The sequence below is a fragment of the Patagioenas fasciata genome, chromosome 10 (genome assembly GCF_037038585.1).
Source record: "Patagioenas fasciata isolate bPatFas1 chromosome 10, bPatFas1.hap1, whole genome shotgun sequence".
In the NCBI taxonomy this organism is placed as follows: Eukaryota; Metazoa; Chordata; class Aves; order Columbiformes; family Columbidae; genus Patagioenas; species Patagioenas fasciata.
Window position 1 is genome coordinate 17,520,024 of NC_092529.1, and position 25,680 is coordinate 17,545,703.

General features: G+C 40.0%; 1 protein-coding gene and 1 long non-coding RNA gene across 7 annotated transcripts in view; both read left to right on the top strand.

Annotated features, from left to right (window-relative positions):
- TAFA4 (TAFA chemokine like family member 4) overlaps window positions 1-9,488 on the top strand; it is a 78,940-nt gene extending 69,452 nt beyond the window's left edge. For 2 of the 4 annotated variants that reach the window (XM_071813245.1, XM_065845837.2), the window contains exon 5: window positions 3,341-3,507. In XM_071813245.1, the coding sequence (XP_071669346.1) occupies window positions 3,341-3,492 (152 nt within the window). In that variant the 3' untranslated portion in view covers window positions 3,493-3,507. Of the gene's footprint in view, window positions 1-3,340; window positions 3,508-7,614 lie in introns of those variants that run through there. The other 2 variants (XM_071813246.1, XM_071813247.1) reach the window with 2 other exon arrangements.
- Window positions 9,489-12,959: 3,471 nt separating this feature from the next.
- The window catches only part of LOC139828791 (uncharacterized), a 68,888-nt gene continuing 56,167 nt past the window's right edge, over window positions 12,960-25,680 (top strand). For all 3 annotated transcript variants that reach the window (XR_011740761.1, XR_011740762.1, XR_011740763.1), the window contains exon 1: window positions 12,960-19,732. This is a non-coding gene — a long non-coding RNA (uncharacterized lncRNA). The remainder of the gene's footprint in view (window positions 19,733-25,680) is intronic.

Here is a 25,680-nt window from a genome sequence, read left to right on the forward strand (position 1 = left end):
CTGCTTAGCTCTGCACCTGACACTGCAACATTTTCAGCAGTGACCCAAAAGCAAATATAGACTCTCTCCTGACAAAAACACGTATGGTGTCATCTGGTGGGGCAAAGGATTAATTAATGACAAGCCCAAGGCAGTCACATGACACAGTCCTACTCACACGAAGCTGAACCTGTTTGAAATAACTGCATTAATAAAGACAAATGTATTCTGGTGCAAAACTGAAGAAGTTCAATCAGCTCGTTTTATCAGGCAGAAGATTGAAAAGTTACTGGATTGCAGCAGGTTTAATACCTTCACAGGGAGAAAATGATGATTGCTAACAGGTGCTGTAATATAGAAGGAAGCATGACAGAAGAGGTGGGAAGAACTAAAAAACTAAGGCTGTGTGTTTCATACTGACATTGTTCAGCTGTCAGAAACAAAAAGACAATGGGAGAAGTTTCTTCGCCTGTTCCAGACTGGTTTGGAAGACGATGTGTAGCCAAACACAACTGGGGGCACAACAAGGTGAATTGTGTGAGGCAACATGAGGTGGAGTACTGACGCCTTTTGGCTTTATGCTCTGAACCTGATGTTACCATGGAGTGGGAATCACTCCATGGACTCTAGGGAGTTATGTCAGCAGAAGTTTTGTTTCTGGCAGGGTTTCTGATTGATTTCCAGCAAATCAGCTGGCTAATGTCAAACCAAAGCAGTGTCCTTTCCCTCTGTGAGGGTGGTTGTGTATGAGAGTGACACAGTTACTCTTGCTCCTTAGAAACTCATCTGTTGAAACCTCTCCAAGAGTGCCTCAATCTGAAAAAAGGAGGAAACGTTTATATCCTCCAGTGAGTCGCACAATTGCAGGAACAATGATAGTCAAAGAACACCAGCTATGAAGGTGAGGCTAAGGCTCTGGTGGAGAATTTTAATGGAATAATCTCAGAGATGTGTTTGACACACACAGCTACAGCCAGTTAGAACATACAGATCAGCAGAGTGGACATTACAACTACAAAGAAATTGGACTTAGAATGGATGTTAGAATTAGTGGATTGCTACAGCAAAGAATTGGGGATTTGCTGGAAGCTAATGGAAAGAGATCTGTATTAAGTATTTTGAAGTGTTGCCATTACTCTGAGGAGAGTTATCTGCACAGAATAGAAATCAGTCAGCGGAAGGGTAGGAGTCACTTTTTATGAATGTATCTAAACAAGAGATGAATAGAAGGTGAAATATGCAGTCTGACAAAGAGCTTGTGGATCTTCTTCAAGTTACAGATTGACTCAGCAATGTTTCCTATTCACATCTGTGCATGTTTTAATGGAAGATGTTACTGCTGGAGATGATGGGCCAGTTTCACCATCTTCAGTTCCACATGGTCCCAGTGACCGGGAGGTTGTATGGGCACAAGTGGTCAGGAATGAAGCACTGCGTGAACCACTCCTGTTCCAAGCAGTCCTGTTCCTGAACCACTTCTGACCAGTCAACTAATAAATTTTTTTCTTTCATCAAGTTTAAGAATAAGTTGATGTATAAATAAATAAAAGCTGCCATGTTTGGTGCACTTTCTGTGCTCTCAAAACAGATTTCACCCAGACAAATGTGAAAAAGGTTGGGTCTAAGGAGTTATCAGAGTAACTGCAGGAGACATGTGAGAGGTGGTTTTCAATGTCTGAAGTCAAACTTATTATTGCGGGGTAACACTAAATATATGAAAGCACGTTAACATGTCAGAGTGCAGCGGAAGTCACCGCATCCACACTCAAAACAGCTCTGTGCAGAGCTGGGTAATGCAGTAGCCACGTCTCCCAGGAGGACTCTCTGGCTTTGACGCAGAGCTCTGAAGACACATCTAGCTTGCTACCAGGATCTCCTGCTTGCTTAGGGACCCCTGCACATAGCCTCTGCCTTCTTGAATCTGGCCTTCTAGACTTCCTCATATTTACTTGAAATAAATGCAGTATAGAAGCTGAAACAAATTTAGAAAGTAGCAGAGATGAAATAGACAACTGGCCCGTATGTCTGGAGTGGAAATAATCCCTCATCTGCTAGGAAGCGCAGTCAAGTTTCAACTGTTTTGTCAACATCATCAATGCAAATGATCTGAGATCCAAATGGCTGGTGAAAGGAATCATGCATTTATTTTATAATTCGATGAGATTGAGAGAATAGTTGATGAAAGCCAAACTAGTCCTCCAGAAGTATATTTTTCGTAGTACTTTTCATGTAGGTTTAGAGTGAATGTGCTAAACAAAAGTAATTGAAGGAACATTTCAGCTATATCCTGATGTCAGCTTGCCTGCTTGTCACCCCAATTTGAAGGTTGTAGAAGTATGAATCTACCTTGAAACAAAAAGGAAAAGAAGTGCTTTACAAGTAGTAGAGTAAATTATTTTTGTTAATCTCTTTTGAATGTGCTATCTTTTAAAGCATGTAATTCAATATTTTGTGCACATAGTAGCATAATGCAGACTAACTAAATCAACATTTTAAGCCATATTTTGTTTTGAAATCCTATTTATATTATGTAAGATTGTGAACTGATATATTCTATACTAATTTTCTAGAATCTGATGAATGCCATGAACAATACAAATCTGAGAAATGCACACAGATGTTTGCAGCAGTTTGTGGGAACGTATTATAATATTATAAAGTCATGACTACATTCGTAGAAATAACAAACATGGTCTTATTAATGGAAGTTGGCTTAAAGGTAGAAAATTAATAAATTTGCGCAGTTAAGGTGTGCTACTGTAGTCTTCCAAAACAAACTGAAAACCTGGCAATGAAACTGCAAGTAGATTTTTAGTCAATAATCTAATGCTTTCCAGTGACTTCTGCATTCTTATGTGCAGTGTTTGCTGACAGAACTCACATGCTTACATCTCTGTGCAATTCTATTTTCTCACCCAGTGAAGGGAGAAACTGGCATTTCTTCATCCAGTCTTGCATATGCGTAGCTGGGTTAAACAAGAAGCCTTAGTTTCATTCCACCTTACAGCAGGTACTTGACTGACGCATGTAAATGAAGGAGGCGAGTCATCTTTGTAGTCAGTGGAGATGGAGGGGCACTCCCAGGGGTCAGTTCAAATGCTAGAGTCAGTCTCTGGCCATGCTTGCCCATCTTCATCATTTGCATGTGACGCTTACCCTTCTGTGTGCTAATGCAGCTTTTTAGTCACATTTTTAGCTCAAACACAATCAGTGTGATCAGCTATTAAAAGAGGAACTGTTGGTTCTACCTTTTGAAATCAAACAGCTGAACATTGTACAGACAACCTCCCTACTAAAACCAACAGTAATTAAAAAAAAATATATATATGTTCTGTTTCTCTTTCCTGTTTTTTTTTTCTAGCTTCCATTGTCCTACAGAAGTGGTGGTGTCATATGAACCCCTGTTTGGATGGAGAGGACTGTAAAGTACTGCCAGACTATTCAGGTTGGTCTTGCAGCAGTGGAAATAAAGTCAAAACCACAAAGGCAAGTACAGAGATGGCCTATATTTAAAGGTGGCAGTCTGCTGATAGCACTTGCTTATTGCATTGCACCTGTGGGTGTGAGCACCAGTACCAGACTCCTTAGTGGTTTTGAAAGTGATGATTAATGCAATTGTTCTCAGAGAGGGAAATGCTGGGTCAGAACTGCCCCTTCACTGACAGCCTAGTTAAGTTATTGGGTGCTGGGGTCAAACTGCAGAAGGCCCTGCTTCAGTCTTCAGTGAGCAAAGGAACTACTCAGTTGTGACCAGTGCTAGAGGGATAATAATGTTCCAGGATCAATTTGTCAGTTTGCAGAATGACTGCATGGATCCAAGGTCTTTACCACTGTCACTTCAAGTCAGATTCCTGTGCTACTAAAAAGCTCTTTTGGCTTTTGAAAGAAGTAGCCTGTCTTGGGCGTCGTTGAAAACCTGCACTGACGTCAGTGAGAACTGTGGGACACTGAGCACCTCTGGAAATGAGGCTGGTTCAGATAATTTCTAATTACAGGCCAAAAAACCTGCCTGTTTTGTTTAAAAAAAACCTTTGCTATGCCATCCTATTTCTTAATTAATGGTCAGCAGAGAGAAAATACTATGTCCTCTGTCTGTTTAGCCATCTAAAATCAGTTCAGTTCATTGAAGTTCAACAAATCACGGTGTACTGCATATCTAAATATAACACAGGAGTCTTTAGCAGGCAATAGCAAGGAAAAACATATGCTTAGCTTTTCCCTGTATGGCCTCTTCTAGTTGGGAATGGACATTGTTGATTAGGTTACAGTCTGAGTTAATAAGCAAAGATGGATACTACACCAAAATGTTGGCCTGCACACTCCAGAGTCAGTATGGGTAACTGGCAGTCAGTTATTGAAAGATATAGATTACCGTCAGCCTTTAGATTTTTTCACAGGCACTGACTTTTAACTACTGTCATGTAGATAAAGGGTAGTGTTGTAGCATCACACCGAATGGTGAGACTGATGAAGGAAAGAGTTTTAGATATTGAATAAGACAACTTCATCTCTGGACATGCCAGAAGAGAGCTGGCAATTTATAACAAAAGGACCTTGTGGGAAAGAATAAGCCAGGGTTAGATATACCCAATGCCTTCAGTAGATGTTAGAGGGATGAAGGGCAGAAGAAAAACTTTATATTGACATTGATGACTGAAGGCCTGAGGCATTAAGCCCTCATTCCTGCTGCTGTCTCTTCTTTCCTATGAAGAGTTGCCTTTTACTTCATTGAGGTCAACTGACCACATGAGTCATGTAGTCTCTGTTCGTGACTCTTGCTCTTAGGAGTGAAAAGAGGCACCCTGAGTCAGTGGGAGTTTACCAATGGAAGGGCAAATTTGGCACAGATCATTTATTTTATTATCCATGACAAATATCGCAACCGGCAAACTACAGAATATGGTAATGCATGCTGCTGAGTTTAGGGATGTCTTTATAAAGCTAGAGGCGGACAAATCATTGTGTCTGCAATAAGACCTGTGCAAATTCATCAGCTCCAGTGGGTTTGTGTGAGGCTAACAGAGGGCAGAGAGTAGTATTACGAGTGCAAATACTGTTTCATTCAACTCTTCCTCTGCTTTGTTGGGGTGGGGAGTAATGCATTTTGCGTTGATTTTTTTTATCACTGTAGGAGATTTCTAAGGGGTGTTTAATTGAAAGGATAAACAAACAAATGACACTTGTGCTTATATGTGAATAATTCTACTGCATTACTGACGTGAGAATTGTTCATTTTTCTTGCATGATTTTGTTTTTCTTTTCCTGCCCTGTGTTGTTTTAGATTTAAAGTTAAGGTAGAACTGTATTTTCTTATGCATGCCGTTAGCCACAGTGTAAGGCAGACCCTGATTCTGATTGCAATGATGTAAATGTAGATACCCATAATGAAGTTAGTGGTTAAACATTACACTGAAATGACACAAGAGAGTCCTGACCTTTAACTAGTGATTGGCCATGTTAGTGAAGGGGACAGGCAGACTTCCTTAAAGGGCAGATCCCTCCAAAAGGTGGTTTAATCCTTCCCTTTTTAATTGCTCTTTGCTAGAAATTATGCCATTGTCTGCTGTATATGTTTTATGTGTGGAGACTTTCATGCTTTTAAATATCTTGGTTTTGACCCATAAAAGCCTTTTCCGTGCATTTGCCTTGGTTGTTAGTAAGTGAACCCTGAAGAGTTACTTTTGGAGGCTGAGATTTACATGGCTATATCCTTAAGTAGTACTGACATTTCTAAAAGCTGAGGACTTGTCATACTATCACTAAGTTGTTGTACTCCTGTAGCTGGCTTTTAGTATTGTACCTCTGAAATCATGAAGTTTGTTATTGTTCCAAGTAAGAAAGGACATGATATGTCCAAGGTTTTGTGGGGGGGATTCATTGCCCCCAGCTGCAGGCATGTTTCCATCCAAGCCGAGTTGTTTAGGATTCTCCAAAGTCATGTGGGGAGGAATGAGGGGTCTGAGACCATGACTATGCCCCTCTGCAGGAAGAAACATCCCACGAGGGCTTCTTTCTCTCTCCCGTACCTTAAGGAAGCCATGGCTGCCAGGCTCACATGCAGCTGCTTGCTGGACAGCAAAAGCTGTGCTACAGAATCTGTCCTGGCATCTGTATTTCCTCTGTAGGTGTTTTGCTTGTCTTGTAGGTGGTTTTCTCTCTCTACCAAGATGTAGTTGTTGTTCAAATATAATGAGCAATGGTAACTCCAGATTCTGAGTAAAAACTAGCGGCACAGGCAATATTGAACTGGAAAGAAAATAGAATGGAAGGAAAATTTCCCTTGTTACAGGGAAAAGGAAAGTATGATATAACTTTTTAAAAAAGTTATTTTAAAAATAGACCAAAGATTTATCTAAACTCAGCTCAATCAACAAAATATGTATGAAGTGCGTTACTAAAACTTTACACAAAGAGGATTGTGTAAACTCTCAGACCAGTAGTCCAAACCATGCAGCAGCCTGTGTGTCTCAGTGCTGGGATACTTAAATCAGAGAGACACAGCAAAACCCTTGGGGACAATTATAGAAAATGTACACATACATGAAATTCTTCAAATTTAATAGTTGGCTCATATCTAAAATGCGAGAGTTGAGATCCATTCCATATTGAATTTTTTTTCTATGTTATGTAGCAAAGATGATCTCATTACTGTTTAAATTTCTAATCAATTTTTAAAGCTTTCTAAGACCTGGGATCAGTGATAGTTGGGACAATGTCTTCCAGAAGTTAATTATACACTGAAAGAGAAAATGCAATCTAATCAATTTTAAGTCCTCTATCTTTTCATTTTATGAAAATATTAGAGTAATTTGAAGTATACAGAGCACAGGAGACTCCTGATGCTATGCTACTCAGTATTTAGATGAGTAGTTAGTAGCTGAGTGGGACAGTTAAAATATGAAAAGCTGAAGAGCTTGTATCATCAGTTACTTCAGGGAAGGAAATAAAAACTTCTCTATGCTGAGTGTCTGTTCGGTTTTGTAACAGAGCTGGACACTACAGAGTGGAGCTGACAAAGCTTTCCTCCTTGCAGGCTGCCTCTGCTCATCCATTTCCAGGGTGGCACATCTGACATGACCCCTCCCGATGGCATAGCCAGACCCCCTGGAGCACCTGGCTGAGGGTGCATATGGATGTAAGGGGAGGAGACTGCGGGTCCTGTGGGAGAAGTGCTATCTAGGAGCAGCTTCTCCTGCAAGAGCAATTCATTCCCTTTGCAGACCATGTTCAGTCTGATCCCCGGTTCCCTCCCATAAGACGGACCGCTGGGAATGGGTAGCAGTTTGCATGAATGGTCCTTTGGGATGTAAGTCATATACTTGTGCTGTAGGCATTGGTGTTGAAAATGATGCTAAGCAAAATGAAGCAGAAGGAGATTTCCATGAGATGTTGTTGTCAAATTTGATAGTAAATGGCCATTTTTTAAATCGGCAAATCTCCCTTATACTATTGAAAAACAGCGTGCTTAACATTTGCATATAAATTTTGTTTCTGTTCAAGGTATTTTAAGTATGGCTGCTGCAAGTTCATTCATGATGTTACTCATGTGTACAATGGCTTTGTAGCAACAAAGCATGTACTATCATTCTTATTTTATCAGTTCTGTGTAGTTAACTCTTTTTCCTTCTTTTGTAGGTAACACGGTAGCAAAGGGTTAACCTGTGGGTCACTAGAAGAACGATGGCATGTGCAACTGTTGCTTGGCTTTTACACAGAGACCCTTTATTGTGGTGATGCTGTTCACTTAATTCTTTGAACTTGCAAAACTAGGCAGCAAAAAGGACAACACTTCTCCTTTCAACTGTGGCTGCAGTTCCTGGACCTGCATTTTGCTATACAGAATGGTACATTTTCATTTCATAAGAAAACGCAAGGAGATTTTGGTTCTACCTGAAATGAACCTTGGATTCCCAAGGATCTGACACCTGGCAGAAATTCCTGGAAGAACACACCTGGACTTCTGCAGTGCATCAAGGATAAGACTTTCTTAATGACTCTAAGATATATAAAATTGTTTTACATGAGTTGAGAACATGAATGTAACCTAAGGAGTCATAGAAAGAAAATGCTTGTGTTAGAACTGATATGGATGATCTCAAAGGTCTTTTCCAATCTAAATGATTCCATGATTCTATGGATTGGTCTGGGGTACTTCTCACATACAGTACAACATAAAAATACAAAGCTGATCCCAATGGTAAGTGAATTGGCAGGACCGTGTTAGCAAATTACGTCTCGGTGTGTTTTCAACTATGATTCAGTAACTATCAAGGTTGTATGAAGGTGAAAAGATGGAACTTAGTAGCAATTATTGTAGGACATACTTTGGTTATATCTGTGTAATTAAATTTGTTTCCTTAGATAGTTCTAGATAGTTGAACTTTTACATTCATAAGTTATGGCAGGAAAGCATGAGGAAGAGAGAAAATTTGAAAGTAGACGTAGTTTTTCTTGTCCTAAAATAAATCCATTCTCTAGGGGAATAGCAAAGTATACATATTCCTTGCCTCTTTGAATCCAGATGTGGAAAAGAATTTAGCCATTAGCTAGAAATATTCATTCAGATCCCTCAAAAAAAAAGAAAATAAAAAGAGAGCATGCTTGTACTGCATAAGTAAGGCTTACTGGAAGGAGGATAATTTGTTTGGTTTTTCGTAGCTTTGGTTATATCCTAATAGGTAACATACTTAAAATTCATAAGCAAAATTCTAGATAAAAGTGAATCTTCATTTTCAATTAGTTCTTGTTTAGAATGATTATAATAATTAAATGTCCAGTTCCTTGACAGACTGAATTTCCAAGTGGTTACATTTTGTGACAGATAATTGTTCCATATTATTGTAGATGCATTTCATACTTATTTTCTTATTTGCCTGTTTTTTTGTCATCAGTCTTCATAAATTGAACAGTAAGTGGAGGTGAAGTCTGTTCCCGATTATATCGTTTTATGACTTAAGATGCATTGGAACAGAGTACAATGCAACGATGCAGATGGCTATCACGCAGATGAACAGCTGCTGACTCAGCTACTGAATTCATTGTTGTGCTTTATGTAAATATGAGGGTAATAATATATATCTAATTTTTGCATAGACAGAAAAGCAAAAAAAAAAAGAATGTTCTACTAATTTAGGTCATTGTGCATAAGCTTTCTAGTTTATGGGAACAATACCATCAGCAGTGTGAAGCTGTTCAGAGTAATTACTATTAGCTTTTGATTTGCTGGAGTGAGTGGAAGTATCCAGCCAGGTAATTCCATTGAAGTCAGTGGTGGAAAGATCTGGCATTGTGTTTTTTGGTTTCTCTGGTTTAGTTCACTTTCAGTTATGTATTTGATTACAGCTGGGATCATAGTGGTCATTGGACTCAGTGATAGCTAAACGAGAGATTTTCTGCTCTATGCTTGGACAGCTGAACAGTCAATAGACTCTGCTTGCTCGGATGAGCTCTACCTTCTTAATATTTTTCCATTGTTTTGATTTTGTGATTAAATTTTAAAATTACCTTTACTATTTCTTCTGTTTCTGTGCCTATATATTCAACAATATCATCACATAAGATCATTTTAATTTACTATTTGGACAAAGTGGGTCCATAACTGGCATTTATTTATTTATTTTGGTAAGTGCTTTACAAAGACATAGCAAAATCCATTGTTGAGATGTTTTGAGTGGACAAACAAGAGTTCTAAAGAAAAGTTATTATTTTTCTTTTCTTTTGCAGATAAATACAAAGAAAATAAGTCAGTTGCCAGTGGTCATACACTAGATTTGTTTGGCAATTGAGAACAGAACCCAAACTACTTATGTCTAATTAAGTCTCACCCATTCAAGACACATCATCTACTTGCCCAGAAAGGTTACAGTGTATGACACACCTTGCGTTAGCCACTTGGAAGGTGCTTTCTCTAGCAGTGAGGAAGGGGGAAACTACAATGTAAGTTTGATAGCATGAGATTATGAAATACAACTCAAACAGATGACTTGCCTTCCTAGATCTTCAGCCCATGACAGATTTTATATTCCTAAAGCAGCTTCATTTCAGAGGATCTTGGGTTGATTTACAGCTTTTTCTGACTCATTGCACAAATGCTGTAATATATGCCTGTCTCTCTTTGGAGAACTGCTGCTTCTTCTAATGCTGTTGTCTGGCATCTGACACCAGCATTGCCCTTCTGCTGAGCGATAGCAAAATTAAAGTCTTTGCCAGCAGCTCTGTTAGCAGAAGAGATCAGCATCCCAGATTCTTGGTGTGTTCTCTATATAAATGGCTTAGTTCATGTTTATCTACTTGTTCTAGGAGAGCTGTTTTTATAAGCAGCATACTTGCAATCTCTTAGAAACCTCAGTTTGCATCCCACAGTTAAGCTTCTGTGGCGCTAAAACCTGTGGGTCATCATGTCCAGGCTTTTGTTTGGACAGGCACTGTCTCCTGTGGTCTGGTTCAGAAAGTAATCCTCTTTGTCCTAAAGTGGCAACGTTTTGCCATACAATTTCTAAAAAAGATTGTTGCAGACACTCCTCTGATGAGATATTATTCTAATATCCATGCTGAACTGATTTATGTCCTGATTATACCTATATCTTACTTCTGAACTGTGTTCTTTTCTCTCCTCATTAGGTTGAGCCTGATGTATTTTCCTTCGCCCAGGTGCCGTTTCAGTAGGCATAAAATAACCAGGGCCTCTTCATCTCCTTTTTTTCACTGCCTATCTTTGCAGTCCTCTTTGTGTCACTTGAAATTTAGGCGATTTTTTTTTTTTTTTTAGCAAGGATTGCCAGGATTATGCACTTTATTTGACATCAGCTATCACCTGTTTTCTAGAGTGTCATTAGTACTTCCCCATCTCTGCTGGAAATACTTCAGTTTCTACAGCCTATATTGCTTTTACCTTTTTCTTAACTGCATCATGCCAGCAATTCACAGTCAGTAAGAGTTTCACTGATGTTCTAGGCTTGTTTTTTTAATCTCGTGCCTCCTCGCTGATAGTGTATGCTCTTGCTGACTCTACCTCAGAGAGTGGCCTTGAAATTTGTGCTACTGAATGTCACCCACTGTGACTCTCCGGGGCTGAGGTCCTGAGGTGCAGCCTGTTCCCTGTGCTGAGCTTTTCCTCGTGTCTCTTTGCAAGGCCATGGTTGAACACTGCCAGGTCTGACTGGTGAGGAACTCCGTCCTGTCTTGTGTTGAACAGAAAGTGTCATTGTTCACTCTTTAGCAAGTTCCTTACCATCATCCATAGCTTCTCCAATTAGGTGAGGAAATATCTGTGCTATCAAAATAAATGCCTTGATATAGATTAAACCAGATTAATGGAATTTTCTTTATCTAGAAAATAAGTTATCTTAATAGAAATCCCTGCAAGGTCTCTCTTGCATCCTACAATTCTGTTAAATCCACTTTCCATTTACCTCTGTTGTCTTCAAGGATTTGTGCTAGAATTTGCACCTAAAGAGAGTGCATCAGGTTTTTACATTTGCTGTAAATTTTCTCAAGAGTTAATTCACAACAAACCCATAACAACAGAAAATGTCTTGGAAGACAAACAATTTGCTTGCAGACTGAGAAGACCCTGAGGTAAGATAACAGTTAAGACTTTTGTCATAATGATTAACGCTTCTATAGTTATTGAGCTATAGATGATCCTGTAACAAACTTTTAACTATTTAGGATAAATAAATGCCTCTAAACTGTAGTAAAGTCACTTAAAGGACTGCTTTTTGCTACAGTGTCCCAAAGCACTGCATTGTGGTATAATAATCCTAGGCAGACTCAGAACGGATCTGTTCACCTTGGAATTTGGAATGTGCTGGTTATGTTGAGTTCATGAGGATGCTTTTTTGAAGGTTATGGCTGCAGGGATTTTCACTGCATAGGAATGAGATTGCTACACCTGAAAACGTGGAGTATGTACTATTTTCCACTTCAGTTACCTTGGTATTTAGTTGAACAACTAGATCCTCTTTGCAAAGGCAGGGTAACCTAGACAGTGATAAAGGTGGAAGTTTTTTCCAAACGATGATTTTGCCTTGATGAATAAGAAGCACATCTCCCATTGATTTTCTTTGTGTCTTTTTTCTTGTCAAACAGTTACTCTTAAAAAAAGAAAGCATAGGCAGTGTTTTCAGCTGTTACTTTAAAGTCTAGAGCCTTGTACAGGTATGCCTCAGTTACCAATTTTTTCTCATTTAGATTAAAGTTCATGAAGTTTATCAGTTAGGATAAGAGCCTGTACCAATCTTCAAGAGACCTTTGCATTTTATAAAGTACTGTAGCTTGGTTATTGTTATGAGGACGAAGTCACCCACCAGGAGAGATTAATATTGCTGTTAGAACACTTCAGGTGCCATTCTACCCTCCTCTGTGTGTGTATGTGTGACATTCCCATTAATACTATTAGAATTACACGCATTTGAAAGAAGAGCAGTTTTGGTAGCATAGATAAAAGGTTTACTGATTAAAGTAATTTATACAAAATGATAGTCAGTGAAACTTTGCCAGAAAGATCACTATAGGCTACATCAAACATGGCAGCTCAAGCCTGTGAGTGCAACTTGCATTTTACCAGCCCAAGATGGGTCCTGGAAATGCATATGGCTTTCTGGTCCCTTGAGATGTGATGTAAAAGGTGCAGACATGAGGGAGACTGAGTGGAAAGTCACCTCTGGCTTCACTCTTCTTGCCCACACCATACAATGAAGAAAGAAGATCAGGTATTCAGTCTTTGTATGCCTTTATGGGACTGTAATTCAGAGACTTATAAACCTCTTCTAGCCGCTGTGAGTTTTTCATTTTGGAAGCAAAAGGAACAGTCAGATCACAAGTGATTAAGCAGTGCGTCTAAAGAAGATACTGGTTTCTAGCTGAAATGCAGGTACCATACATACATGTGCTCTCTGAAGATATGAAGTGAGGTAGCTTAAATTACTATGAAGGTTGTAGCTGGGGGACAGTGACTTTTAAACGTTTATTAACTGTCTCAGCCATAACTTGCATTTTATCTGCTAGCTACTGGATATTTAGGGACACTGGATAATCCAGCACTAACAGTGACTTCTGCATGTAGGGTATGAAAGGCTTTTATTTTTGTAAGTGAAATTTTGTAGAACTGACTACTTCCATTTAGATCTTGGTATTTAATCATTGAAGACTTCTCAGTAGAGACATAGGGACACAAATGTTTTGTCTCCTTACTGGAGTTCTGCTTCACTATGTGACAACATATACTGTCATGAAGTTGCACAGATTGGTGAGGGCATTTACAAAAAAAAATGTATAAATTGTATGAACCCAGTATCCCTTCTGCTGTTTAATGTATGCACTGGGTGAAGATTTGGTAATCCCACTCATGGCTCTTGGCTATAGAGTCCTTATTTGTGTTCTCTGCAATTCGAAGTTGTGGGTGGATGTGCCTTCTTCACTTTTTTAATTTGAATCATCAGGGAGGTTTTTCAAAGAAATGCCTTCCAGTCAGGAAAATTCTTGCTGAGTCTTCTGAGTACAGGGAAAGTTTGGTTCAGACATGAAAAGAAAGCTAAGAGGGACACGGTTCATCCAATCCCACAAATGATCTCTGCAGGGAGCCCGAAGGGTAACAAGGTTATATTGATAACTCTACATAAAGATAGTCCATATTATTTATATAAAGGGCTATTCAACAGACGTCTCAAGGACAGTTGACCTGTAGCCTTCATATGCCTGAGGCCTTTGAGAGTCATGATAAACGGCAAAAATAATTTTCACGCACCTTAAAGGAGCATCTACAATGCCATCCATCAGCTACCGCAAGCAAAAGATGCGGAACATCACAGAAGTGGAAAAGTAGCCTAAAAGATACAACAAAAAATCAGATATGGAACCTGTTTGCCTGCTGTATAGTAACATACAGATCCACCCAAGCTCATGCATTGTATGATTTTTCCAGTTTACAGAAACACAGTATTTTTTCTTCAGCAGATTTTTTGACAAATATGCCTATTGCTTGAAATTCACTAGAACAAGTGATTTGCAAGCAAACTGTCTGCTGTTTGCTTACCCTTTAAATTAAGTGGCCCACAAAGTAATCTACTACAGTGGTAAAATCAATATAAAATGCATTACTCTAAGTTCCAACAGAATAAAATAAGTGTTTTGTAAACCAGCACTGGTGTTCACAGGACTAAACTCTGGATTCATCTGAAGCTCCTCGAGTTGATGAGTTCACACAGGTCCAGATGAATGCACAATGATGTTCTCTAGTCTCTCTTTTGAAGATGTGCCTGCAGACAGCAGGAGGTATTAGCAAACCCAGGAGAAATATTGCAGGGAGAGTACAGAAAGCAGTACTGCTCCTTTGAAAAACTTTCACACAGTCTTTGGAAAGTAACATGAAAACTACTTCGTTCTACTTTAGACCATGGCTTTCACAGCCTATGGATTAGGCACTACCCCTATAGAGCGTACAAAGGTCTAACAGTGATTAGCATGGAGCTGACAGCTTGCTGGCAGTGATTAATGCACATTTACTTGACAGAGACTGTGCAAGTTGTAATGTGACTGTGCTGAGTGTCTAAATATGTATTTCAGGTCCTGTGAAGAAGAGGTCATGGGGGCACTCTGCACCTTTGGCAGCCCAGATAGATTGGGGGGGGTGCGAAGGAGTTGAGATTTCTCTCCACATGGTGCTGTGTCCCTAGACATTTTTTCTGTGTATGTGCTACAAATTCATTCCAATCTTCTGACAGTAGGAAAATACAAACTGTTGAGAAGGGGATGTGAATTCTTGCAGCAAGGGCTAAAAAGAACATTTTTTGTCACTTAAAGTAAAGTAGACAAGGTAGTATGTCCCACAGGACACTAATGAGCCACCTGATAACACCAAGCGCACACCTGACCTCTTGACACATGAAGCAAAGATGACAGATGTACTGTCAAAATACAAATCTATCAACTTCATCATGTAAATCTACCCACAGATGCTTTACAGTAGAGATCTGAGGGGAAACAAACATTTTAACTTACAGAGTAACCTTGTAAACAGGAACTTTTTCACAAAATACTCCGGTTAATAATTTATGAATTGTAACAGTGTCATGAGAAAAGGATACAAAGCATTGATTTTTGGCATTGAATGACAACAAAGACAGTCCCACAGTTTTCACAATAATGATGCAGTCACTGTTCTAGTGTTGGGGTGTATTGATATTCATAACGCATTTGCATAAAATCCCTTCTCTCATCTTTTCTATTATTCACTTTGTGCTCTCCATCTCTTTCCCAAATACAGTGAGTTGCTCCCTTAGGCACACAGACTTATATTCTGCAAGCGGGAAGCATCTCAGAGTCACTTCAGGACAATGATTTTTGCTCTTTAATTAGGTTTGTAAAGAGTTTGGTACTTATAGCAGGAATTTTTATTTTCTTGTTTATAAGTAATTTATTGTGACCTCTCCAAATGATAGCACATGCCCTGTGTGAAGACAGTTAATTTTCCAAGATGTGACAAGCATATTTTTAATTAAATTGGGGTAATCATGTCAAAAAAAGGAAGTTTATTTTATGAAGCATGTGGATATTTGCATTTTTTTAGCAAAAGCTTTTTTTTTTTTTCCTCCGCCTTGAATGAAAATTAAGCCTAGCAACAAAACAGATCTGGAGGAAAATTTTTGAGCTATTTATAATATCTTTCAGGCCTCTGTTCACAGAGCTGCATTTGTGGTACGATATGTTTGTCTACAATGATTGTATCAATATTTTAGCTTTCATTTTAGAGAGGTTCTATCCAAATATCTCAAAACGTGGGCAGGGTGTAGCTCTGATTGTCATTATTATGTCTTTGAGGAATGGAGATCTGTGGATCAGCAGTGGGTGACTGACTGCTGAGACAGAAGTGTCTTTAGTGCAACTGCTGTGGCCCCAGCACACCAAGGTAACATTCAGCACATTGACTGCTCATGGGTTTGGTCACTCCTCCTTTCCCAAGGTTTAGCCTCCCAAATTTTGCCCCTCTGCTCCACCACTGAGAATGTCATACATTGGCAAGTGCAGACAGGAGAAGAGCAGAAGTGTTTGGAACAGTAAGGGGAACAGGAAAAGCTACAGACATCAATAGGCTTGAACTGAGTGAAAATGGAAAACTGTAGCTGTTGGTCTTTGTTCTTGGCTCAGCATAGAGGCTTGGCCACATCAAAACCAGCTGTCTACCACATCAATGCAAAGCTCTGCCATTGAGCAATGATCTAACGAGTTCAGTTGCTTTTGAACATCCTCCCTTTGGGAAAATACCCTGACGGTGATGAATTGGGAAGGCTGGTTGGGCTGTGTGGGGATGTTGTGCTGTGTTGTGTTGACCCGATTTCATGAATAAAATTCATCCCCATGAGGGTGGTGAGGCACTGGAACAGGCTGCCCAGAGAAGCTGTGGATGTCCTGTGCCCAGAAGTGTTCAAGATCAGGTTGGACGGAGCTTTGAGCAACCTGGTCTAGTGGAAGGTATCCCTCCCCGACAAGGTGGATGGAACTAGGTGGTTTTTAAGGTCACTTCCAACCCAGACTTTTCTACGATTAAATGAAATCTTGGTTTATCCATTCAAGCATCCCACTGGAGTTCTTAGAGTCATGGCAGGTAAAAGGAGTAGGGTTTTCAAGATGATCTAAAACCTCCATAAAGACTTCTGAAGATATTTTAGTTAATAGTTCTGATGAGGCTATTTCAGTCCATCAAATCAGATTTTGCTCCTCCTTTACAGATGTACATTTGTAAACCCACGTTTTTATGGGCTGATGGCAATTTTAGAGACGCTATAGTCTGCTGAATTGCTACAGGTGCACTGATGGGTTAGACCCTGTAGGCCTATTCCAAACCATTAACATTCACTATGTGGAGAATATTTCAACAGAGTTATGTTCCTGGGTCATTGATCTGGTGATCCATAGGTATGTAGAGTTAAATTCTCTCAGACAAATTCTGGAAGTGAGGTAGGAACATGCTCTGTACTCTCCAAAAGTATTTTTTTGCCTTGAGAGAATCTCAATTCAAGGATTGTTTTGGAGATTCCAGAGGGTTTATTTAATGAAGGAATGACATTATTGAACCTGCAAAAGGTGTTCTCCCTGCCTGATGTGTAGCTATATAAATGAATAAGTAGCTTCTGAAATTATAAACAAAATTATTTCCTTTCTTAATATTTTCTGCCATGGCACAGTAACCTTGGGAGTACAATTCATTATAGCATCAAATCTTGGAAAAATCAATATTTGATGAAGTTATTCCATTGTATTTTCTTTTTCTCATATACTCCATAAATGTCCTGATCTACATCATCAGGATCAGGTTGATTATTTCAGGAGTGCACAAGCAGGAGAATGGGAGAGAGGGTCAGTCACCTGCTTGAGAGAAATGCTGGAGTTGGTTCTCTGTTAGTCAGAGTCCTGCAATGGAGGTTGTATTTGAGATCCAGTTGCAGGCCATTACATACGAAGAATGACAAGATGGTTGCATAAATGCAGATAATCTTTTAAATGCAGTAGGTATCCTAGTGTGCACGTTTATCAATAGAAATTCTGTGTGACTGATGGAGCTCAAAGGTTTTCAATCAATGTCTGAAAGCAATTGCATCCCTCTGTGTTTTATTGCTTATGACAGCGAGGGCTAAGAACCCCAGGCTGTTCCCATCCAGCCCCCAAGGCACAGGTCCAAGGGACAAACCAGACCATAGTGTTTGCCTAATGTGCATTCCTGTAGCCCACCTGCCTACAACCCTTGGTTTGCTGTGTAGTAAGTAGGTAATGTAAGATGTAAGCTTTGCCAATTCGTCTATCAAATATTGACTGTGTGCAGCTACCGTGAGGCATTACAGGATATGCAGTGCAAAACTTGGCTGAGTGGTAAAAGCTACATCTATACTCATTCCACCCACAATGTAGATCCAAATTTTCCTCACTTCTGTTCTCATTTCCCTTTCATTTTTTTATATCCAAATGGTGTATAAACACACATTCAAAAGACAGTGAAGAGGTACTTGTTAAAGCCTCCTGCACTGCTGTTGCATGGACTGAAATTGATGAGAGCTGTTTTTCCTTTCAAAATAGCATATTTTCTTCTTCAAGAACATTTGCGGTATTGTGCAGCAAGGGAAGCTCTTCATAACAGCATTTGGTTCTTACAGACAGGTGCTGCAGCATGGTTTCCCATTAAGGATGGGCTTAAGGTTTGCCAACCGCTCCACAGCTGCAAGCAGATGCCACTGACACAGCAAAGCCATCCTGAGAGTGTCTGGGAAGTTGTGAGCTTGCAATGCTGCTCTCATTTACCTGTGACCACAGAGATCACATTAAGTCACTGTGGAAATCCATAAAAGGATTTCCTTTTTATGAAGCTGGAAAGAATTTTACATACTAATGCTGCAGCATGTGCGGCACAGAATATATTATTAGTTTTGCTGTTTGTTTATAGTTCCTGTTGGGACTGATTCAGACCAGTGGTAAATGCATGCTAAAGGCAGGCAGACTGGCATTTAATGTTGAGCCTGTGTCAAGAGGGAGGCAGAGGTGGAGACTTTCCAATGGCAGAGTGATCAGCCACTGGCTTCAATCGGTTTCCAGTACTGGCTGAGCCAGTTGGATGCTGCAAAGGAACAAGGAATACCCCATATCTACCAGTACTTTCCTCATTTTCATGACAGGGAAGTACTGAATGCACAACATTGTGCTGCCATCAGGTTGCAGTAAGGAAGAAACAGGCAATGCCAGCTGAGCAACAGTGAATCTAAATGCTCTTTGTTTCTTTTATCCTCTTCCCCCATGTTTCTACATCAGCTTGATCTTCAGCGGTCTTTGAAATTGTGCTAAATGAAGGCAAAATGTAATATTTTATTAGATGTGAGCAGCAACAACCCTTTTGTTTTCACTTCTTTGCTAAAAAAATGTTAGATTTGCAGAGGCTTTACTTTAAGACATATTACTGAAAATCTGAAATTAATTTCTTTAACCTGATAGACCAACACAAACTTTTACTTGTTTGTTTGTTTGTCTCTTCAGGCCAAGGAGACTGTCTTCTGTGGCCCTGCAGATGTCTCTGCAAATCCTCAGACTTCAGTTAATGTCTTATGTATATTAGTCACATGTGAATTTAATCACCATTATGAGAGCCTACCATGGGTCATGGTCACAAAACCCATTTCCCTTGGAAATAATTACCCTCAGCTGCAGTATAATGTGTTAATAGAATTGCTTTAAAACAGGATAGCAGCCCTATTAACACTTGTCAGTGCTCTGTGTATTTTCAGTATGTCTTTCTTTTCTATTGTGTATCATTAGAATGGAAATGGCTTGGATGCAGTAAATAGTCTGGTATACATTGGCAGCTGTGAGCAATGAACTGACAAGTGATTTATTCAAAAGGAGACACCTAACACTCCAAAGGCGGTTGTTTCCTAGACATCCTTGGTCCAGCTCTGTAGCCCTGCTGCTGGGAATGCTCTGGTGAAGTGGGCTGTTTAACTGCTCCTTTGCTGGCTGCTGCTTGGTGTTTGTGAAGGCTGCTGAACCACAACGTACAGCTGCATGTGACAGTGATGGTCTGCAGTGAGCTTTTCTTTGTTAAAATGATCTCAGAGCTGGAAAATGAACAGAAGTGTGAGCAGGAGACTTCTTAAACCTGCAGGAGAGTGTGCAAGTGTTTCCATCTGTCCCAGGAATCCTGGATCTGCCTGTGCAATATGGAGCTGCTTCAGCTGGTTGGAGTGACCATGTCCTTCCATACCTACACTGAAAGGTAAAAACGTGTGCTGGCGAGCCTTGGGGTGAAATCCTTCAGGTGGAGAAAGTGGCTGACCCTTGTGTCCCGTGTCCTGTGAAAGAAGTAAGCGATGAGTGGTAAGAGCAGTGCAAGCAAATGGGAGAATTTGCAAATCATTTGGCTGGGTGATGGTTGCACTCAGAAACAGCATTTGTTTTCCATGACATCAGCAATCTTCCTTCAGAAAACACTGGGTTTATTACATTATACTTGAAGCAATTGTAGAAAATACATGACTATTGTTCAGTATATATTTGCATTGCTTTGCTTTTGCAATTAACTTGTTGGCATAAAAGTCATTATCTGGTGACATCTGGAAACAAAAAAAAAATGTTGTCTGGGGTAAAGGAATTTGCCTGTCTTTGAAACAGCCATTAAGACAAACATTTATCTGGGTTTGTGCAAACATCCTGATCACTTTTTTGGCAGTTTAAATCAGCTGGCATCATCACTGAGCTTCAGACTCCCTCCCAATGCTAAAGGTTGATAAGTAATAAATGTTCAAGTCAAACTTGACCTAATACAGGTCTCCCAGAGCTTTGAAAAAGCTCACAATATTTCAGCCACAGCAGGTGCATTCTGTAATTCTTTATTAAAAACTCCTGCCACACACACCCCAAACATGTGATGTGGTTTTATGAAGATTAAATCTGACATGGTATGAAGTCACTACAACCTTTTCCTTACTCCTAATTAAAGGAAAGAAAGCCAAAAAAAAGAGGACGAAATACTTCTAAACAGAAATGTGAGGCAGGTGAGCAGAAATGATTGTGTCGTCTTTGGCAGTCACTAGGCCTGAAGTTCACAAGATGCGGAAGGTACTTGACCTCCTGTTCTTCCTGTGTGTGCATTTAAATTAAATCATAGGCTTTCTGTGAAAGGTTACTGACATTGTTTAATTAAAAGCCTCTCTTCTGTTCTACCTGGATTTCTAATTCCAGTGCAATATGTGGGCACACGGTGCTTTGTCTTCTCAGGGTATAATTAGACTCAGCAATGCAGCTGTCCTGTTTAGAGTGTAAATCCCCCTAATGATAAATGGAGTAGACTTATAGAGAAACCCTGATGGTACTTCAGACAGGGAGAGTGGATGATCTTTGCAAATAGCTGGTGGGTAGAAAGTAAATCATGATCTGCTAATGAGCCTCTGATTGCTGGGTTTTTTATACCACGGAAGATTAAAAAACTGGACTTTGGTTACGTTAGTCCTGGCTGCAGAGCTGTAGCATGAACACAGAGTAACTGGTTTGTTCACGGGCAAGATTCTGACCTTGTGTCTTGAAAATCTCTTTGAGAGTTCATGCTATGCTAGAAGCTTTTCGGTGATGCTGGTGACCAAAAGGCTTTAGAAATGGCTAGTCACAAGTGATAGCGGGGAGCAGGTTCAGCTATCTGTGTTATGAAAGCACACAGTGACCTCAGTCAGATGTGAGGCCCTGCTTAAATGCTCCATTGTCAAATAGCAGAAGACCTCTGTACCTTAGAAAGCCCACAGTATCAGGAGATGGAGTCGATCAAGGCTGAGAATGAGAGATGCGCTTTTACCTGTGTTCACAGTTGTAAAGCTGTTTCCTGAGGAGCACAGAGACACCAGCTGTGGGCAGTGACTTCTGCGGGGACAGAAGCGAGGACCAAGGAGGAGGTCATTTCAGCTGTCAGGTTTCAGAGACCGGAGACTGCTCAGTGGGGAAGAGATGAGGAACATATGGTGTGGTGGGAGGGGGTGACAGTGGTACTGAAGAGCAAGAAATATAATGAGAAGTAAATTTTTGGTTGGGTGTCGACTTTAGGAAATGCTGTGGCAGAGGGCAGAATGGGTGAGAGCACAGATACGTGGGCAAAGGAGAATCAAAGCATGTAAGAATGGGAACTGTGAGCAGGGGTGAGTCTTGGGAGAGAAATCACCTTCTATCGTGTGTGCTTTTCATGGCATATGTCAGCCTGGAGGCTGCTGGAATTGTGATGTGAATTAGAGGAGCATTTTGAAAGATGGAAGATCTGTGTCCATATGTTGCTCTCCAGAGGAATAAAACTGGGAGCCTCTGCTGATCACTCTCTAGCTCTGATTTTGATTCAGGAGGGGATGGAGGATATTTTTCTGGCCCACAATTGTGAACATACAGACCCGGAAGGAGGGACGGGCCACTGGACGAGATGTGCCATCAGCCTTCATGCTGCGGGGGGTTCACTGGGGCCACAGGAGTGAGACAGGAGCAGTTTCAGGAGACAGAAAGGGGGAGGAAGCAACTGGTGAGGAGCTCTTTCAACAGGACTGAATCCCATTTCTCCTTACTCAGTGCTGCTTCTGCTACATGTGGCCTGTTAGGTTGCATTACCTTTATTATGTAGTTACACTGCATTGGCGTTGTCATTGGTGCAGCCGTTGCACAAAAGAATTTTTTCGGCAATGTCTGATGCTGATCCCAGGTGTGTTTATCTCACCAAGGAGACAACTTGAGACACTGTTTATCAGCACATTACCTGACCACAGTCAAGAACTTCTGGATGGCCGGAGATCTGCTAAAGGAACAGTTGCAAGTGTTTTACAGTTCTCATAGAGTTTGTGTGTCTGTTACAGCTCAATGAGGATGGTTTTTCTAATCTATGAGAAATTCAAGATTTGAAAAATATTTTTGTCTCAAATTAAGGCAGAAACCCAAAATCTCAACAATTTCCATTCATTAGCTAGAGAAATTTCAGAGCAGGGAACTGGTTCAATTGATTAAAATGTGTTTCATTAAATTGCAATTACTGCAATTTGTGTTCAGACTCTTTTAGATTTAAAAGAAGTATTTGTTGATCATTATAAATATCAAAGAAAAAAAGTGGTTCCATATGAAATGCAGTCTGTTTCAATTAAAAACCATATTCAAAAAGTAGTTTACATTAGATTATTTTTTTCCTAAGTTACAAATTTTTGAACCATCCTTTATCTACAAAATGTTTTGATTTAGGTTTAATGCCATTTTCTGATATGTTCAGTCAAAAAATTCCAAGCCTGCTGTCCTCATGATCCGACTAACAGCACTCTTCAGTGGCTTTTTACCAATATACTGTTTTACGTATAATTAGACTGGAATTAATTTTAAAAGAGAAAAGTTTTTTCATATGAAAATAACCTCAAGAGGAATAAGAATGGATACAGAATTGTAAATGAAATGCTCTGTAAGTTGCACTGCAAGTAAATCCATGCTTCACTTTCAGGTCTGAGATGGTAATAAATTGAACACAGCATTACACAGACAGTGTCAGATATAAAATATATTAATCTTGTCAGAGAGTGTACTAACTCTCCCAGATTTATGATCAGGTGCACTTAAGTGCTGTTCGTCTCATTAATCTTGATTTACAAACAGTAGCCTTCAGAACAAGGGGTCAGGAGAGACAAGGGAATCATAGATGTGTCACTTGGATAACTCACCTTCCCCGGCTACCCTGTACCTTTCAATGACATCCTTCCATCTTTAATTACTGAAAGGTCTTTAATCTTGTCTGTGTAGGGGCAGACTATGATGAATGTGAGGGGTTGCCTGTGCTACTCTGAGTGTGTTTTTAACAACTGATGCCATGGATGTTAGTGGGAACAGCAAGGTAATTGCATCTACTGCTAGCAGGACTCAATGCGGAGAAAGTTCAGTGGGAGAGGAATATTCTGGGAAGGGGAGCAGACTAGGAGGAGAATGGTTGAGAGTAGTGAAAGGAACCTTGAGAAAAAATGCAGCTCCTGAATAAACTACATTTTGAAGTTGCCTTTACACACAGACCATGTATAAGATCATGTCCATCTGCAAAAGACAGTCACTTTGTCATTATTAAAAATACAGGGAGGCAGAAATCCAAACTTTCAATGCAAATAAAGCTGGTATTTCCACTAGTGGCTACCGGAGACAAATCAGCCCTCCTGCACACTGGTGTATTAGGTAGGATAACATCGTTCTGGACACTCGTCAAGGTGGCTGAGCTGGAGGAGGAGTAAATAAGCTTCCCAAATCTAGGAATTCATATGAGGAATGAACAAAAAAATACACACAAAGAAGCTGCAAAATCTCCAGATGTGAGAAGGTGGGTGTATATCAAATTGTTTTTAGCGTCCTTTCTGATATGATGTGTCATCAAAAAAATTGTCAAGGATGGACTGAAGCACAGGCTAAATTGTGTTCTGCACATTCTTCCTGTTCTTGTTTTTTCATACTTTCTCTAAAGGTATTAAACTGCTGGAATATCTGTACGTGTGGGCAAGTTCAGTGTTAAGTGTTTGATGGACTTTTTCGAGCCTCTTCCAGTTCATCACAAATGGAAGAGAAACTCATGACAATTAATATGATGAGGAAGTTGGGAAAAGTTTTGGAATGAAACAGCTATCTGAGTTGTGCATTTGAGTTAGGAAGTAAATCCGCCTTAAGGAAATAATGCCTGAAGTGTACCAGAACCTGGATTTGCCCTAGAAAAATATTCCATAGCTGTTGATAAAAAGGGGCCTGTTTTCTTCAGAGATCTCAGAGATGCTTTGTTCTGAGCTTTAAGACCTCTCGTAGGAGCACAATTGCCATGGGGGTTCAGGGATGGAAATTCAGACTTTGATGTGGTTGGGTCTTCAGACACTAATTGCTTTGAAAAATAGGACCAGAGCCTTAAGTTGGCATCAGATGTTGACTGGGAGCTATGGGAAAGACTTGAGCACAAACCAGATATGCCTTTGGCAACATAAGCCATAGAAAAAGCAGTTGTTTTCCATTCCCAACCAGCTGGAGCTGGTGTACAGCTTCCACATTGAGCTTCAGAACAGGTTGAGTTATAATAATCCAGCCCAGAGGTGACAAATTCATGAATTACTGATGCCACCTAAGCAGCCAGACTTTGCAAGGTGTCAGACCCAAGGCACAGCTTTGACAAATGTCGACAATGTACTTTTCACAGAGGGGAGGATGATGTTTCCATGAGCTGTTAAGGAAATCTTTCTTCTCACCCTGCATTTTGGCTGTGCTTGGATTCATTCACTTCAGCCTTCCTTGGATTCAGTTCAAGCCATCTGCTCCTCTCCAAGAGCTGTTTTCCTGAAGGGGTTCTGCCATGCTGTCAGTGTCAATGGTTGTATCCGTGGAGAATGAGGACACTGACTGTCATCTGCAGAGTGTTGGTAACCAAGCCTGCAGCACCTCTCCACTTCTCCCAGTCATCTCGCATAATTAGTGGAGAGAAGGAAGAATTACGTGGATGCCTATGGGCTGTTCAAGGAAGGGTGAACAGAACCTGTCTCCAGTCTTAGGTTTGCTGGATGCCAGTAACAACAACTATATTGAGGATGAAGTGTGTGCCTTTGGTACATAATGTTACTAATAGTTTCTTCAATCTTTGTGTCAAAGGCTGCAGACTGATTCATCCGGGCAATGATGCTGGTGCCCATGAAGATACCTTTGGGTGTCAGCAGAGCTATCTGTGTTGTTTCATGGGTTATATCCCCCTGTGTGATATACAGGATGTTGGCCAACATGATACTGTTGGCAGGTAGCAGGGAGGTGGTAAGATAAGAATGCATGTAAGAACCATCAAGGATCAGCTTTTGAAAAGCTTGAAGAAGCTATTTATTGTTGAAAGAAGTGTTTTGAAGACTTGCTTTTTTGAATATTTATTTTGAGTTCTGGCTTTTTTTGAAAAAGGTGTTTACTTTGGTTTATAATAGGGTATTTTTATTCTTCACTGACTTCTATCAGGCAGGAAAGTCATCAATCTCTTTCGTATATAATGAGTTGTTTTTGTTTTTGTTTTTTTTTTAACTTGCTATGATCTGGCATGTGTGATGGGCTGAACTTAGCTGGAACAGAAAAACATAAACATCAGTTTGCTTGTAGGTAGAAGTTTATTTTCCAGGAAGAGCCATATTTACATGTTTAATAAGCTGACATTTCTCCACAACTATCTGTTTT